At 35.0% G+C, this 18688-nt stretch overlaps 1 protein-coding gene across 2 annotated transcripts in view; it reads left to right on the plus strand.

Annotated features, from left to right (window-relative positions):
• LOC149799353 (von Willebrand factor D and EGF domain-containing protein-like) overlaps positions 1–18688 on the plus strand; it is a 92625-nt gene that overhangs the window by 25383 nt on the left and 48554 nt on the right. For both annotated transcript variants that reach the window (XM_089958675.1, XM_089958676.1), the window contains exons 2-7: positions 1310–1381; positions 1984–2178; positions 4680–4844; positions 7682–7723; positions 9309–9446; positions 18169–18312. In XM_089958675.1, coding sequence (XP_089814801.1) covers positions 1330–1381; positions 1984–2178; positions 4680–4844; positions 7682–7723; positions 9309–9446; positions 18169–18312 — 736 coding nt within the window. In that variant the 5' untranslated portion in view covers positions 1310–1329. The remainder of the gene's footprint in view (positions 1–1309; positions 1382–1983; positions 2179–4679; positions 4845–7681; positions 7724–9308; positions 9447–18168; positions 18313–18688) is intronic.

Here is an 18688-nt window from a genome sequence, read left to right on the forward strand (position 1 = left end):
GTATGTATGAATGCATGCATGCTAGCATGTATGTATGTATGTATGTATGTATGTAGAATGTTTAATGGCACATCAGTGTAATCATTACAAAACAGAACCGAATACTTTTCAATATAAAAAGGAATAAAAAGTACAGCGGCAATAATAATTATAATAAAAAGTCAGCTTTAAATTAGAATCCACGTTATTTAAAGACAAAACATATTAGACTCTGTCATCTGTCAGACGCATAAAACAGAAGAAAATATTGCATAAATAACACACCTCTTAAAATAACACGTATGTGTGTGGCAAGAGGCCGCATCATGCCTATTCTATAATTTACAAAACATATAGACATAAATACATAAGAGAATTGAAAGAAATACGTTTAAAGGATATTATGTGATATATATATATATATATATATATATATATATATATATATATATATATATATATATATATATATATATATATATATCGTTGTAAAAGTCGATATAGAATACAAAATAAGTATTTTTTCTAGTCACATATCATAAGTGTCGAATAAAATTATTGATTTAAGACATTTTATCCTGCGTCCCCTACTATCATCGTTAATTATTGCTTATGTCGCTATTATTATTATTATTATTATTATTAGTTTTACATGGAACTCGATCTTGACTACAGTTTTGTGAATGTAATTTATTGGCTGCTTTTCTCCTTTCATTTCTGTGTCTGAGATTAATATATCAAAATTTAGTTAAATGATTTTGGATGGTTCAACTTAACGCTGTCTCCATCATGGTCGCATTTACTGACTAGGACAAAACCTTTAAGACTGTTGGTGACGGCCAAAAGGTCATCACAGCTGTGTCTCCGATTTGTTTCTGTAAAAGCAAGATAAAAACGTGCAAACGTACAGCTTGGTTGATTTTAGTGCTATGTTAGTAGTGTCAGCAGTAATAGGAATAATAGTAGGTTAGTAGTAGTGGTTGTAGTAGAAGTAGTAGTAGCAGTAGCTCTCGTAGTAGTATGAGAAATAATAGTAGTAGTAGTAGTAGTAGCAGGAGTAAGTAGAGCTATACACTGGAAGCGATACTAATAGTAAAATTGGTATTTATAGTAGACGTGATGGCGGCGATGATATTAGTAGTAGTAGTAGTTCTACAAGTGGTAGCAGTTTACTTATTTGAGGTTGACAACTATATAGCACTCGTTTGTGAGAATAATAATCCTAATATTAACTAAATGAATGTCGAGTTAAAATAAAACGATGGATGTTTATGTTACATTCAGACAGAAATGCATCCATCAATGTACAAACGTATTCTTTATTTTGCAGGAATTACAAACTGAAGTAAAATGAACATCTTGGTGTTCATATTTGTATGGTACAATTTGGATGTGATTTACGGTAAAGTTTAGAAGAGTTTTTATCTATTAGTATTCTGAGTTTCAGTGGCAAAACAAACCACATTAAAAGTACATTATTTTAAAATTGTCATTACATATGAACACTATAAATGTATGCTTCGTTGTACGGCATCTGAAAAAATGGAGAATGCAATTAGAAATATTTGATGAAAACAAAATTAGAAAAATTGAATGTATTAACCTGCTCACCGTATCCTCGAGTTTCGATATCCCTATAATATAGTTTTATTTTGTGGTTCTTTTTATGTCGGAAATTTAAACTTATATTTTTATCGTTTAAAAATAACATTTTATGAACTGCATGTTTAAAATTTAGCTCCAGTCCAAATGAACGGTTTGAGATAAAGCTAAATTTCTATTCAGTTGCTGCTGGAAATTATTTGAACCAAAACTCCTGATATATAAGGAACAACACTAAATCCGAATGAAGGATGGTTAAGGATGTTTTCTGGATCTTGTATCTATTACATATCTATGTGCTACGCAGCTTGCAGTATATTTCCATTCCTTTCAATATTTATTGAATCAGTGAAGTAATCTGCTTTTTAATAAATATAATTTCAAAGAAATCATTCCCCACAGGCGAACACTGCAATGGAAGCCACATGACATTAGACGATATAGAAGACAGAGTCGCAAGTAATAATAATTTTTGTGTAGTGGATGGATACCTGACTAGCGGCTGGTATGACGTTGGAAGAAGAAACATGCTCACAGATCCTACTGGCCTGAAGTTAGGTTATTCATGCGGAGCATTTTCGCCAATATGGATGAATGGTGCGTAATTTAACATTATTATTCAACTTCCAACAGTGTAGATTTAATTCATATTCTTAAATGATCGCCAGTTACCGGTCTATCGCTGTTTGGTGAGATGTGGTATTGACAATGTTTGTATTCGTAATTCTGACACGTCACCGGTCAATTTGAGTTATCTGTCATCTGAAATAAACGGGAAAATATGATCCCTTCCATAATTGCAATATAAATATTAAACAAAGAAATGGACAATACAGTGTTGGGTCATATAATTAGGATGGTTAGCGCTGGTCCGCAGCTTTAAATTTTCATGGGCTCCGAAACGAAAGCGACACACCCGTATTGTATTCAAGTTGCCCTGTATACAACAACACGTAACAGTATACTGTAAATAAACTCATTTTGACCAACTTTAATACGCATTTTGAATTTCAGTCCCTGTGTTGTCACATAGAGAAAACAATATGTCATTGTTTTCTTGTCCTCATATCTTTCATTTCGACTGCTTAACGCTGGCATGATGGTTGTGGGATTTCTTTTAGATATTATTTTGCTGACATAAATAACCTATATGTTATATCGTCTGAGGACAACGATACAGCAGTATGTGAATAAAGGACCATTTGCATTTGTATCGCAAACAAACGGACTTTATCAAAGGAATGAAAAGGAATAAATGTTTATAATTTGAGCACCTTTCATAAAATTAACGATAACACATGCGCATCTGTATCATCTGTCTTTAAGTTTCATTGCATCTCCACGAAATTATCATCTAAGAAGTTAATTTGATTTCGTAAATTCACCTGTTGCAGTAAAACTGTCAATGGGACTAATACTTATTTCGACATTATCATTGTGGAGCAGACTTGCTGAAAATGTAAGACTTACAACTTGGGTAATTCGCGAGCTACACCTATACGATACAAATAGTGAGAGGACATATACTAAATTGAAAATAATTTAGTGCTGTAAATAATGACTTATTGATGTAATTGTGAAATGCTACATGAAACTACATGTTATTACTGTATGCTAGTCCTTGACTTAATGCATATTATATGATAAAAATTTGATTCTGAAAGGAGAGAATTAACTATGTTTTTCTCTTCACTCAAGTCAGTAAACATCAATTCAGTTACTAAATAACCTTGAATTAGGCATATAAATTATATTGTACTTATAGTTTTGTACCATTGTAACCAAAACTCAAATATATGTCAAACACTTTACATTACCATAAGAAATCGGATACTTTCGTCTGTTAAAAACTTTAACTAGGCAAAACGTTTAAACAATAAGGTAAATAAGGAATATATCTCATCTTGTGGGTAAAAAAAATTATAGTATTTTCAACGACAAGATGAAATATATTCGTTATCAACTTAAAGCAATCCTTTTTCTAAATTTAAAGCACTGTTAACTTTGCCAGCTACACTTTTCTCAGGTTACCTAAATATCTAAATTGTAAAACGTTTAAAGTTATTTAAGATTTTATTAAGGACACAGGAGGGCTCATGATTTTCCTAATTTTTTCATACACTTTGAAATAATTACTTATAATATCTATGTAAATATAAACATCTTTATCAAACATAATTACATGTTTTACTCAAGGTTATATATGCCACCTGTTCTTTCACAGACATACACACACAGTCACCCAAACACATATTTTATGCTAAGAACATTAATGTAGAGACAATTATGTGCTTGTGGTGAATAAATTGTTTTCGGACCCCAGTAGATTCAATAATATGTTAAACGAGTAGGTTGAACCAAAGGGTAAGAAAACTGTTTCTAAACTCAATACACATTTTAATGAAAATCTTCAAATACATGGCTTTTAAGGAAATGAACAAAAAGATTTATTACAGTAATGCATTGATATTCAAGGCAACGGAAACTTTACAGATATCCCGACAAGTGCATAAGCTACGTTTATTTTATTTTCAATGTAAGGAATCCTATAAATGTCTGAATTTATGTGTGCTGCGCTTTTATGGACTAATCTGGTGGTGTAAAATTTAGTGTTGTTATGTTTTAAGATACTTAAATAATTGTCGTATACAATTACATCAAAATTACTTCATATAATTTAAGAACGATTCAAACTCCGAATATTTTCTGACAAAATAAGTCTCATTTACATTGCAATTTACTATCGAATTATTCTTCTATATCAGAACCATTTCTAATAGTTCATAATTATATACCATACATGTCATGTTTTGTTTTACCATCACATCGTCGCTGTAAAGTAATATTATTCGACTTTATCGAGTTATTGATACTTTGAAGTAGTTAGAAACCATTCATGTATGTTCGATACACTAATAAAAAAGAAGGACATAAGATGCAATAAACTACACGGAAATTATCTTGGTATTTTATAGGCTAACGTTTACCGAGCACAAACCTTCAATTATATGTTAAGTACATACTTTTTGCAACCAATACTTAATTCAGGTATTAAAGATGTAAACGCTTGTTACTTATCTCGATGTTTTCCTATCAAGGCTCCGTACCCAAAATGAACGAAGGGAGAGTGAACCGCACGGCATGCACGAAAAGTCATTCAAGTGATTGCGACTCAGCTATTGAAATTGAGGTCATAAACTGTGGAACGCATATGCTCTATAAACTTTCTCCTACAAGCCCAGACTGGACTGCTTATTGTTTTGGTACGTATTGTAGTACTTTTCAAATACTGTAAATGCACAAATTATACCTGCCCTACCAGGTCTGTTTTCAAATAAGCACTTCACTTTCAAACGGTGTCCAGTGTTATGTTGTATCTTCTTGGCTAATGAATATTTATATTTACAGCATATGGCTGCCGCGGAGTGTTTAAGTTGAAAATAGCATTACACGGAAGTCACAGTTTTGCATAGAATGCAAATGGAAAGTAAATTATACGCGCACAGAGTGGCAAAGAAGATAATAGCCTAATCATCATACATATAAGTGCAAGATATGTGAATATCTGCTTGACCTAATCATGCACCCGTTTTAGTACACTGTCTGTAGCATTTAAACCGGTTGTCTACGTAAATTAACTTACATAACATGTCCAAAGAATAATGAGACTAACATAAAACAACATCAATTGTTACATCGAATGGTTAATAAAAGTTAAATGTTCCTGTGAACAATTTAAATAGATATCCATATATTTAATCTATTAGACTCTTTCTAGAAATAATGGCCAGAAAGTTGGCCGTTATCTCAGGATGACATTTTACATGTTGCAATCTGTATCACTTGTTTGCATTAGTATGCAGAATGGTTGAAATATTTACATAACACAGCCAGCAAAGCAGTATTATGCCTTATCAATGTGCAATAAAGAGTCGTCTTGTTATTTTGACAGTTCCGATTCTTTGGAAAAAATATGTATGATTAAACTTATGAGAAAAGGTTATAGCGGATACTATTAAATATATTTGACGCCAGTAATCTAGAGAGGGCTATAACACCTGCAACGATCTTACTACAGAGACCATTTGTGACTAATACACCAGATAACACTTTCCTCCTGCGCTTATACAAATATTGGTGCATTGTGAGATCATTTTTTGCATTTGTTGGAAAGCTCATTTAGGGCAAATATTAATAAAATTGCTACTATATCACACGAGTAACACAAGAAACTAAGGTTTGTTTGAGCAAACTAGGCGAGTGTACTGGTGTAATTTATATGGACATTTAAACGAACGTTAGGACATATGGGAGGTGAAAGTTGAAATTTGAAGTTGCATATAAACGGGCTGCTATGAGGTGTTGTAAACCACCTTACAACATGTCATTGCAAGCTAAATGAATACAATTTACATAGATGCTCGGTACATTGCAAAATGTATAGCTTCTAAAGTGTGTACAATGTCTTATTTACTTGACCATGATTAATAACTTAAAGTGGAGCATGAAGTTTAACGACAGTATTCACAGATACAGATTTTTAAAAACTACGTTGCTGATTTTTACCACACACACACACACACAAACACACACACACACACACACACACACACATATATATATATATATATATATATATATATATATATAGTAACATACATAGGAATATATACAACATACCTGTGGTGTTTGTGCTAATTATAATTGAAAGATAATAAATATTAATTCAAAACACAAAATGTACAACTATTAACTGCTTTTCAACATACCATTGCTTGCAACAAATTGCAATCTGTCCTAGAGGTTTGTCGGAAAGCAAATTTAAGCCTGTCATGCCTTTAAGGTTTATGTTGAACCTGCCAGTGAAAACACCGTTTGCCGCGAGTTTTCAATGCCTATGTTATATCACCAAAGGTAAGTGGGTTTCCATTCATACTGAAAATATTAGGTGAGATAGGTAGGTGAAATTTTTGTTTTTAATTTTATTTTATATCTTACTTCACAATATTAATGTATGTTGACCATTATATACTTATATAGCATTTGCAAAACGCATTGATCAACGTGAATAATCTTGTATGCTTACATCATCACTTGTAGCTAGGTTAACTGATCATGAACTCAGGACAGAGGCTGCGAAAACTATATGAAGAGTTAACATAGAAACGAATCTCTGTACATAACACACCAGGACGTATTCCGAGTTTGCTCTAAAATTTCCCACCTCGTGGACGATATTCGGACCGATAAAGTGGGGTCACAATCTCGTGGACGATATTCGGACCGACAAAGTGGGGTCACAACCTCGTGGACGATATTCGGACCGATAAAGTGGGGTCACAACCTCGTGGACGATATTCGGACCGATAAAGTGGGGTCACAACCTCGTGGACGACATTCGGACCGACAAAGTGGGGTCACAACCTCGTGGACGATATTCGGACCGATAAAGTGGGGTCACAACCTCGTGGACGATATTCGGACCGATAAAGTGGGGTCACAACCTCGTGGACGATATTCGGACCGATAAAGTGGGGTCACAACCTCGTGGACGATATTCGGACCGATAAAGTGGGGTCACAACCTCGTGGACGATATTCGGACCGATAAAGTGGGGTCACAACCTCGTGGACGATATTAGGACCGACATGATCTTGACCTTATCAGTAAACGGAGACAAAAAGGAACTGACCATCCTTGCTTCACTTCACTATTCATACCGTCTAATAATTCTCCATGTCAATGTTTCCTTACAATTTTAAGGTGCTAAAGTTCAACAGCTCATGCCATGCACTGAATAGATTTATCAAACTTATTGTTAAATCGACCGTTAAAAGATATTCATAGTCTTCATCAAAGGAATGGCGACGAAATTTTACATGTGCATGCAGTTTATACATACATGTGCATGCATATACATACTTATGCACGTGCATTAAACGAATGGTAATAATAAATATACAATGTGTTAACGAATGGCTTACGTAATGATGCTTCATCAAAAAGATTCTGGGCAGAAGGTATAAATTAATTTTCAAAATTCTTATTACGTGACTTACTCTTGCATTCTGCTATCTGCTTAATTTTTTTCTTATTTCAGACGACGGATTAGGATCACGCCATAACAAAACATGCACATTAGGTACGTTTACGATGGAACAGTTAGATTGAGCTCTGAAATTTTCATCATACTCTAATGTCTTTTAAATATATCCTCTTGTATGATCTTCAGGTATCACCATAACATTTGGAAACGTATCGTATTATTAACAGCTCTTTCAATGCTCTGTGCAGTAGTTCATTCCATTTAAGTCCTGTTTGCAAAAGTAGTCAGTAATTTAGACCCTTTTGCTAGCATCCATTCATAACCAGTGTATGTCTACTTTGCTTACCCATTATATTTATAATCATGATGCATACAGCTGCGTCATTTTCATTTGTACATTACCTTCCATACAAATTGGTGTATCAAATACAAACGGAACAGGGGGACAAAGTTAACATCCGGAAGGCAGTTCAGTACTTAAAGTTTATGGATCTGACATTGTCCGTTATCTTGAATCGTCTTAAAGCCTCTGTACTAGTGCCTACAGAACACACCAGTGACCATACTGGAACAAAGGCCTTTTGAGTGCCAATTATGACGATCAGGACTCATATATTGCAGCCGCAACTCTAAATATAGACCGTTTAAACAGGCCTCTTTCCAATATTAAATAAACATAACTTATTACAACCTTACAGACAGAACATTGGCATGGATGAATTTATATATACCATCCCAATGCTCTATCTTTTAATAATATAACTTTTGACAACACGGACCGTTCCAGGTAGAATCCTGTCGTACTGTATTGCACATACTAAACGAAGCTCATCTGACGTTTCAAATGTGTGACTCTACTGGGAAACACAAGAATATTCAAATGTCACAAAGCATCATGCTAGCATATTTATCTTTTGATGAGAGGTCACCTCGATGTTTTGAATTCTCATATCTATTTGCGCCTATTGTTTCAATTGTCTTAAAGAGAAACTTGACACATTGTATATGAAAACTCGAAATTACATAGCAGATTCATACATATTTGTACGTTATGTCTAACATAACCACTACTCATAATTTTATGACATTTTGTAAGAATAAATCAAATTATTTACAACTGAATTTATATTGATTGAATTATTTTCTTATTCATATGAATCGCTCCAGAATAAAGAAAATAAAAATGTGCATAATTTCTCAATCTTACATCAAACAAAAAAGTTAAGGAAAAAGCACACTATCGGAATGGGTGAAGTTTTCTTAAAGACTATCTACAAAATTCAGAAAATATGGACACTTTCTTAGCTGTTCCATAGCAATGTTTTAAACCTTTTCAACTAACGCTTAGAAAGATCAGAACATATCAAAGATAAGTGTCAAGTCGAACGACATGTTTCAGACATATTCCATGGGAATAAAATCCTATCGGAAAAAAATTATTATTATCAGAACTGTTGAGACAAAATGTACAAATATTTCAGACAGTTTACGATCCCAAAAAGTTTTGTATTGTTCATGTTTGTTGGAAGCAATGGTAAAGCTAAGTATAGAATGCATATATGAACCGTAAGCTCAGTAATGTTGCATTGACATAAAAAGAATGATGTCATTAGTTGTCAACGTTATTATTATTCATTAAAGATGGTTGATCTCAATCAATTTCTTCTTCTTCTCTTTTCAGCAAGGGAAATAGGATTTAACTGTCGCTTTCCTTATTACTGTCCCAATGGTTATTGTGATAGCGGTGAGGGATGTACATGTTTGGCAGCTTACTATGACAGTAACGGTGCCATCAATGCAGGCGGAACATGTATGCTGAGTAAGTTTACGTGATGTGTGTAGCAACTAGATTGAGATCGGAAATATATTTCATTCTCAAAGTTTGTTTTGGGCTTTCGAAGAATTTTCATATGCTGTACAGCAGGTTTCACAATACTCTTTACAAATGGTATTATATAAATTATTTCTCTCTTTGAAGGCTGCCTAAACCACTAAATAGTTCTTTTTTTTAAAATTCCGTTTCACCCTGAACTCTCACATTCCCCTAAAACAAAGAACGCGATACAAAGCTGGACATGTTTAAAGACTATGGCGGCAATTCCTTCCCCTCCCAGTAAAAGAACCACCCTTTCCACGATCATAAACATCATTTCGTATTTCTTGTAATTGGGAGAGGGCGTGTAAAAATCAGAAATCATTACATATGGAGAACATCAAAGACATCGTACGTTTGTTGGGGGCGGGGTTGGTTGGTTGGGGTACTAAGTAGAAATCGTGCGTCGCGGTATCAAATCCATCTTAAGTCTTTTTGGCATACTGCTCGCCGTTCATTGATCTAATCCCGATATTATGTGCGCTTGCTGGTGTACTCAGACTCAGAAGCTGCGTTACCTTTTTACGCCTTGTCATGTCAAGCACGTTCGATATCAGCATCGTTTGAGTTTTACGTGGAAGAAAGATCGTTTGAGTCTTCCAATTGCTAAAGCCTTCTCAAATGACCTGTCAACGACACAGTCACGATGGCCATTATATTGGCGTAATTAATTATATTAGAATAAATGAGATCGTGCCTAATTAGCATATTCCGCTCCCGAAGACTTAGTGATATAATATCAACACACGTTGAACCGTCTTCGAGGTTAAGTTATCCAAGGGTTCCAGATTTCATTTTAGCACACGCTTAATAATCATTGATTCCCACAGAGATTGACTTTCGTGTATCCACCCAGGTCCTAAAAGATTTTCAAAATCCTTTGTTTACTGTTGCGCCCGAGTTCGGCGGTTGACAAGTTTATGTTGTTTACAAATACTAAACATACACTAACTATTCCATATAAAAAGAGTCATGCGCATTAATTGATGAGGTAGCTGCACTAAATGTTGGTCCGATTCCTTCCAATCGCTGCGAGGGTGCTTGTATCTGCATTTTCCGAACTTGTGAAGGATGAGGAGTAAAGACTGCCAGATACTAACGCTATGCCGCCAAAACCATCAGATGTTATAAATCCTCTACTGCTTCTATTGAGCCGTCGACGCTCTCGTTGCTACTGGATTGGTATACGTTTTGGCAGTGTCAGCTTTTGCTATGAGCCGGCTTTGTTTCATCGGCTATGAAAGTACCAACTGCAACTCTGCCAGAAGTTGAGTTAATATGACCTGCTTTACCAGCTGAAGTTGCCCAGTCGACACCAGACATTGTTTCTTCATCGGCTTTCTCGTTACTTCCGTTGTAGGTACTATTATCAGAATTTATCCACTCATCTTTCTCAGATTCTACGAGCTGCCTTCGCCGATTGATGCTAATTCAACGAGAAGGATTGAATAGTCGATTATTTAAGGTCAGCTACGAGCTGTTAACTGTAGTCAATTTGCAAAGCGTTTCTGAGAAATGACGTTCAAAGGCCAAGCAATCATAATTCTGTATATGCCGTACCCAGTTTGGTTTCATATAAGGAATAGGCATTTGAAATATATTTGTCATTCAGTTTTGCGGCACCCTCTAGTTTTATACGTCGTCCAATATATTACTGGGTCATAATTGTAGCAGCTAGCTGCATGGTTATTTGTGAAGTCGCAAAGCTTAAATCCCGTCTTTTAACTTTCTTATTCGGTAAGTTATCATACAGTTCATAAAGGACCGCAGCAACGTTAATGTTGCTTATGGTTTTCGGTTTTGCCATGCTTCATCTTAGGTTTATATAATTGACGATCGCCCAACTCCAATCGACATATCAATATCTCATATGAAGACCATGTTACCATGATAGTATTTGTTCCTTGAATTATAGCAATATATTAGCTAAATTGAGAGTGTCCCCTCACATATTAGAAGTGGAAGCTGGTCAAAATAACCGTGTAATTCAATTCATGATAGATGTTTGTTATATTTATAACCTCTTTGAAGATAAATATAATTTTGTCTCTGAATGCACTTCGAATAAAAATCTGAATCAAACATGCATATAAATATTTCAGAAATAGACCGAATTTATTTAAGTTTATCTAACTTTTAAATACCCTGAGCAGCAGAATTTTTAACAATTTGGCCATTACATTTGCAAAGATTTTAATTATAAAAATATCGTTGTATATTCAGATGTCTTGTACATAGTTCAAAATAAATATGAATGACACTTTTACGTTTCTCTCCATAATATTGCCTGTTATACATACCTATGGCGATATTTTGCAACATAGCCTAGATTCATCATTTGGAACGATCAGGGTCCATATGTAGTTTTGATTCTTACTATGTTTCTTTATAAATTTTATCTTAAAGAGGGGTTGAGCTTAGCGTGTATTATTCCATTCGCCAATCAAGTGAGTTAAGCGAAAGCTGTATCTTCACAGTCCGTTTGGGATATTGGAATGAATACAGTCTCTCTTTCTTTCTCTCTCCCCCCCCCCTCTCTCTCTCTCGTTAGAAAGCATGGTCAATAATGTACAACATATTAATCAACTTTCTGAAGCGTGTGTGGTTGATAAATTCATTTACTTATTGGGGCTCCTTGATTTTCACCGTATAGTTCTCATATAGTATAATATAATTAGTCTTCGTCTTTAAAGTAAAAAAGTGTCAACCACGATGTCTGCTGGCGGAAATCGAGACTAAGGAGTTATAATTACCTTCTGAGAGTCACACATCGATACCGTGGTGATAACAAATAAACCTGAGCTCAGAAAGGTCAATTTCCTTATGTCAGTTGCAGTAAGAAATCAGCAAGGGTCATGTAGAACACCGTGATGACTTTCTTCAACCATTTGGTACATGCACGCAGTATGACTTTCCAATCCTTGTTCCAAGGACTGACCGACATTTGTCTTGCATTTTTGTTTTCCAGTTTTGATTTGCTTCTATTTTTGTCAATGGCATATAGCCGGTCAATCGACACTGCAAAGCCGCCACTATAAGCAACTGCAAATACTGTTCTAGCAGTGAAGGGCCCAATAACATTGCTGCTGCCAAGTTCGTGTAATCTGACAAGCACCACGTTTATGGTGCTTGGTTATAAGTCATATACCAAGAGCATGGCGAATAGAGCGAAATGGGAATAGTTGGTTTTAGTACTTTCAGATGCTATTATATACTGGATTTCTTGAGCAGCTCTTTTATTATGTTGAAATTGGGCTGTAAATTAGTCGCACTAGCGCTACACTTTACTATCTAAACATGACTGAAGAAACTCAAATGCCCATCTTGTGGGAGATGAATCTACACATATCTTTGTAGTCAATGACGCAGAAGAGCAACATCAGGGCCGACGGTGATAAGGTGTCAACTGGGTGGAATAAACATTATATAGCTTCACTAGATGATTAAGTCAAAGTCTGGAGGAATTCAATGCGTACTGCAAATTAATGGCTTGCTCTGAAAAACTGCACAATGATTTTCGTGTTTACGTCAAAGCATGATAGTGCTTCTCCAGTAAAGTAGGGAATGTTGCTAATGTACAAAAATTAATAAAGTAAATTCTAAGCTCCATCCACGTTACAAAACAATTTGGAGCTGATTTCGTAACAGCGACAAGTCAAACAATACAGCATCTATCGAATAAATCATGAAATATTATGAAATATGCTTGCCACGGCTCAAGATATACATCTAAGTGGACCTAGGCACAATGACAGATCCTAAGGTCTGAGCTGCTATTCGATTGGATAAAACAGTCGCCAAGGACGGGGTAGCGGAGGAAACTGATAACCTATCGATGCGAAAAATCCAGGCGCTCAGTTCGGCGGTTCAGAGGCCAAGCTCTGCGTGTTTGTTTAAGTTTATGAAACTTAACAGCGTTCGATAACTACATCACCGAAGAAAAACATGATGCTGATCCGGCTGAATAAATGGCACAAGAATAACAAGAAAAAAGACAAACAGCAGAGATGAGCCAGACGATACAACATGGCATTAAACGAACAGAGAGACAAACGAAAATTTCCAGACATGAACACAGAGATCCTCCACCGTCAAATGTCCAGATTCTTGAGTCTAGCAAACAGAGCATCCATACGGGCATACCACTTGTGGAGCAATTGCAAAGCCTCGTCCGCAGATAGTGGAAAGTCATCACCTCCGTTCCCAAAACGTTTAAGTTTATTTTTACCAGAACAGCGCTCGCAGTCACTGGGGATGATGGGTCACCAACATAACCACATGAACCTTATCGTCCGCGTTCCGTGAAAGGAGCATCTGATTTTGGCGCTGATTCAAGCAATTAGCTGAACACTTTCCAAAAAGACACGTATGTACTCATATCGATACCATTGTTCAATGTGGCCCAACCTGTTTGACTTGGTAGGGGCATCAGATTTGTTTAGGACTCTTCCACCTGAAAGAAGACATGAAATATGTAAATGCTGTATGTCGTGGAAGATTGCGCAAGCAAATGGTATTTAATGTTGACACTATAATCTATTGTTGGAAACCAGGAGACAAAGTTTGCATTACTATTCTAAAACTACATGGTGCTGCTACAACACTTGTCTTTTATTTTCGCATATCTAATATGCTGAAGTACTTACATAAATACTATGCACATAAATTAACTGTTCTTGAATTTGTGCTGTCTCCTTATCAGTGTAGTGAAAAACCAACAAGATCATATTCTGCATTACTAATAAAGTAAATATATTGTGGTAGAACTACTCGTGTACACGAATAAACAATGAAATGTGCATTGGAAGACCATCTTACTTGGTGATGGCGCTAAAACTAGCGATACACGCTTCTGCTGATAGCCCTCAGGACTTCATGAGATTTCGTCTAAGCCAAGATGGTACAATATTTCGGTGACGTTTGGCAACAACAAATGTTATGGTCAATGTTATGCAATGGCCCTTTTGCCAACAACGATCATTCCGATTTAGCATTTCAGCATGGATTCCCTTTACAAATTAAAGTAGAATGACATTCCTATAAATTATACTGACTACAAAGCTCAAACCTGATAGGTAGCAATCGCGTTCACTGACCAAAACAACTATTAGCTGTATCTCTGATTGCCGCTACCCATCATTTTTGTTTTCGGACAAAATGAGTCAACTAGCGTATAACCTAGTGTTCCGACATTAAGGAACGTCAGGCAGCTTTATGTCTACATCGACCAAATCAACTCGACAAAAATATCCTTAATGGAAAATAATTATCTGCCACAAGTCTTGCTTGTGGCGGTAGCAGACTATCAGTCTGTGTAGTCTGGTATTTTCTATTAATGTGATGGAAGCACGTTTGGGGCATAGCCCAAGTTCACTGCTGGTGCATTGTGGGACGTTGATTATTTCGTGACAAATCTCATTCAGCATGATAACACTCACGATACCTTAAGTGACTTAGAGGCTAACGATACAATGAACAACACCTTAATCATAACCGTACACGACCACATCGAACCAAATAAAGCTGCTGCTTAAGAAATTGTCCCAAATCATAGCTCAACACAATCGTATTACAAATATCTAAGGCGCCATGCGACAACGCCATATACGAAAAGGAGCCTGAACTCATCCTAATCTTAGGTGAAAAATATGCAACCAGCAAAAATGAGATACTGTCAGCATCGGACAAGGCATCACCGTCGGCTGCAATGGACAAATTAACAAAAGACGAAATAATAGCCAGTGGAAGAACCCATGCAATTGAAATATTATGAAAACTCTCGCAATGATGTCATCATAAGCCGTTTGCTGTCAATTCACCCGGCGGAAACACATCCAAAACTTGAATAAAATCCCATTTGCTGGACTGACTTATTTGAAACATGGAGGTCTATCTACGTTCGGATAGTTGAAAGTTCGAAATAGTAAAACAAGTGCGGATTTGGCTTAATAGTTTGATCTCGTTGCCAACCATGCCATTCTTATCTCAAAGATAGGTCAATAAAATACAAACATTCTTTTTAAGATTGCGTGAATGATTATGATTCAAAAAAGGCCTTTCTTAATAAGAGAAAATTAAAAAGAACGAAACTTTATTAACGGCTATAAACCTCTTGAGAAGCATTTTGCCACAATTCCCAGGATGCAGGCTTTTTAAAGCTGGACAAATAATTCTAATGTGACATGCGAAATGGCTGCAATTACCAAATTCCTAGGGAACATACAATGTCGTACAACACATTTACTGCTTGAATTCGCATATCGTCATGCTTTTATCTTTTATGCTCGAGTGGAAACATAATGTCATGTAGATTTAAGTTCCATCAAGTCATAATTCAAGGTCAAGGTCAAGCATCATTGCGCTGCTGTCAAGTAGTTAACGATTGCAAATAAGGCGGTAATTACAGTTCCCGTGGACACTTTTGTTCACATGAGCATAGGTACAAATGAGCTTTGGGTATGGTCTTTCTCTTAACATGAATCTTCCACTACTTTCAAACTCTTTTGGGAAACATTGTCCAAATTCAATTAATGTTGCAATATATGAACATATATACAAACAGATTTCTACCCGACATCAAAAAATGCCGCCGATACTACAATAAAACCTTGACACTACGCGTTCTCCATAATATATTTAATCACATGTGACAAGAAGCATCATCCTTTTATGTAAAGATCATGTTAGAAGCAACAAAACAACATATTTTGGAACAATATTCTCTTACCGATCAAGCATGCAACTGATGCTGTTCTGCCATCCAGTTTATTTTCATTGCGATAGTAACATGAACTTAATTATAATTATTTTTTTCACAGCATGATACAATTTAACAAATTTGATAAAGCAATGCTTGAACACAAGCCTTTAAAGTTTACACTAGTGAGGCTGATTTGCTATCAAATATAAAGAGTGTTACGAACATCAGCAAAACCTTTAAAATCTATCTATACTAATTGTACTAACCGAATTATATTCCATGAGATAGCAGCCCCAAGATGACAAAAGTTTATGTAACTCATTATCATGACTTTTGCGTTGTATAACAGAGCATATAGATGTGAGTTGATCAATTCCGGTAGGTTCACTTGCATTAAACATTGCAGCATGTTCGTTGAAAATGCGACTTTCAAAAAACAAACAAACATCCACCATACTGTACGAGGGAATCTGTATTTCGTTTATACAGGTCTGTGCCTAAAATACACATTCTAGTCTTACATGATATCAGCTTATCATCATTGCAAAGGATCACATATAACAAATGGTGGAATTTACACAATCAACAAGGTATACAATGTACATATATAATATAGTGACATCTAGAAAGGACATCTTCTCAAACATCCATTAAACATATGTTGAAAGTTCACCACAACCATTATAGCAGCACGCCCTTTAAGAAGAAAGAACTGATGCTGATCGATCATCTACTATTGTTATCATTAATAAACAAAACCAGGATTTTGGTTAGAATTCTGGTGCACGTTCTCAGATTTACTTCAGAGTTGTGTTGTAATAGTGATTTTTTAGATTATAATGGCAATATTTCAGCAATGTTTGAAGCTGAAAACAATTATACTAATCGAATATAAATATAATTATCAAACGAAGAACTTTTAATGAAAATAGTACATGAACATATTATTACGGTGTATGCTGCTGTCATTCCTCGTAGCCCATGTCCTTGGTGGAAATCTATCTATCTATCTATCTATCTATCTATCTATCTATCTATATATATATATATATATATATATATATATATATATATATATATATATATATATATATATATATATATATATATATATATATATATATATATATATATCATCGGAACGTTCTGCCAGTACTTTCTTAGAATATATATATGTACTTGGCAAATGCATTAATGTGTACAAGCAAAAGCTTATCAGAATCTCCAGAAAACCGTGGAACTATTAGATAGTGCATTTACATTCAAAACTTATTTTTGCTGAGTTTGTAAACTATTTTCTCCTTGAAAATACTAAGAACATATTTCTGTCACATGATTAAGCGTATAATTTTATTTAATGTTTTTTAAATCATAAACATTCAAAACTGGTTTAATGTTTAGTACTCACTATATTTAGTCTTACATACATTCTGAAATTTTAGAACAACATACATTCTGAAATTTGTAAACAAACTTTAAACAAATTTCAGAACATTGTTACTGTTTGAAAATTATTTTAAAACTAGTAGGAAATGAGCCTAAAATATAATCAATAAATCAATATCAAAAACAAATCCTGGAATGTATTCAAAGAAGAAACACAATATTGAATCATATACATATAAATATGGTATGCATTCAGTATACCGTTAGCAATTTACAACCAATAATAGGCGATTCGTACGTACGATAAGAGAAGAGAGTAGATGATTTGGAATAGGAGTGACCATTTTTCTGCGAATTTTAGTTCCCTGACACAACTGATTTAAGCTACAGCATTGATAAAGATAGGGTCAGAAATTTAATCTTGTTCGCTTGAAGCAATAATAATGTCGGTTATTGAATGCCTGCAAATATTGCACAGACCACAACGTTGCATTGATCTTCTTTAATAATGTAATAAGTTGTTTCAAATTGGGTTTTGTTACATCAACAATATTCACTTCTATCTTCTTCCTACTTTTACAGAGGTCGGTTTAGGTTCTAACTGCACACAGCCAGATTCATGTGCTGATGCTAATGCTGTGTGTAGTAATGGGAACACTTGCATATGTGGGCCAGGATACTATGACAGCAATGGTGATTTAAGTGCAGGAGGAATATGCATGCAGAGTAAGTTTATGTGACGTTTGTATCAATTTCATTGTGAAAGGAAATGTATTTTGATTATCACAGCTAGTTTTATACAGCACTCATTTCAACTGCTGTACAGCAGGTTTCCTCTTATACTTTGAAACTATTAGTTTGTTTATCTCGTTGTATATGTCTTAATAATTAATCGTTGTAATCATCTTGCCTTTGTGTCTCAACATTTGTTGAATCAGATTGCTTAGATTGGTCACGATTTTCTTCTAGCTATCGACATGAACTGTGAATTAAAGGTCTATAAAGATCAGTATTTCAATTTAGCAGAAAAGTACATACTCAACGACAGCAAAATCTCGCTTATACGATGTTGTCTTGTTCTTGTTTAAATCTTGTTAAAGTG

This window comes from Sinohyriopsis cumingii, chromosome 5, assembly GCF_028554795.1.
Source record: "Sinohyriopsis cumingii isolate HCF-2022 chromosome 5, ASM2855479v2, whole genome shotgun sequence".
Lineage (NCBI taxonomy): Eukaryota > Metazoa > Mollusca > Bivalvia > Unionida > Unionidae > Sinohyriopsis > Sinohyriopsis cumingii.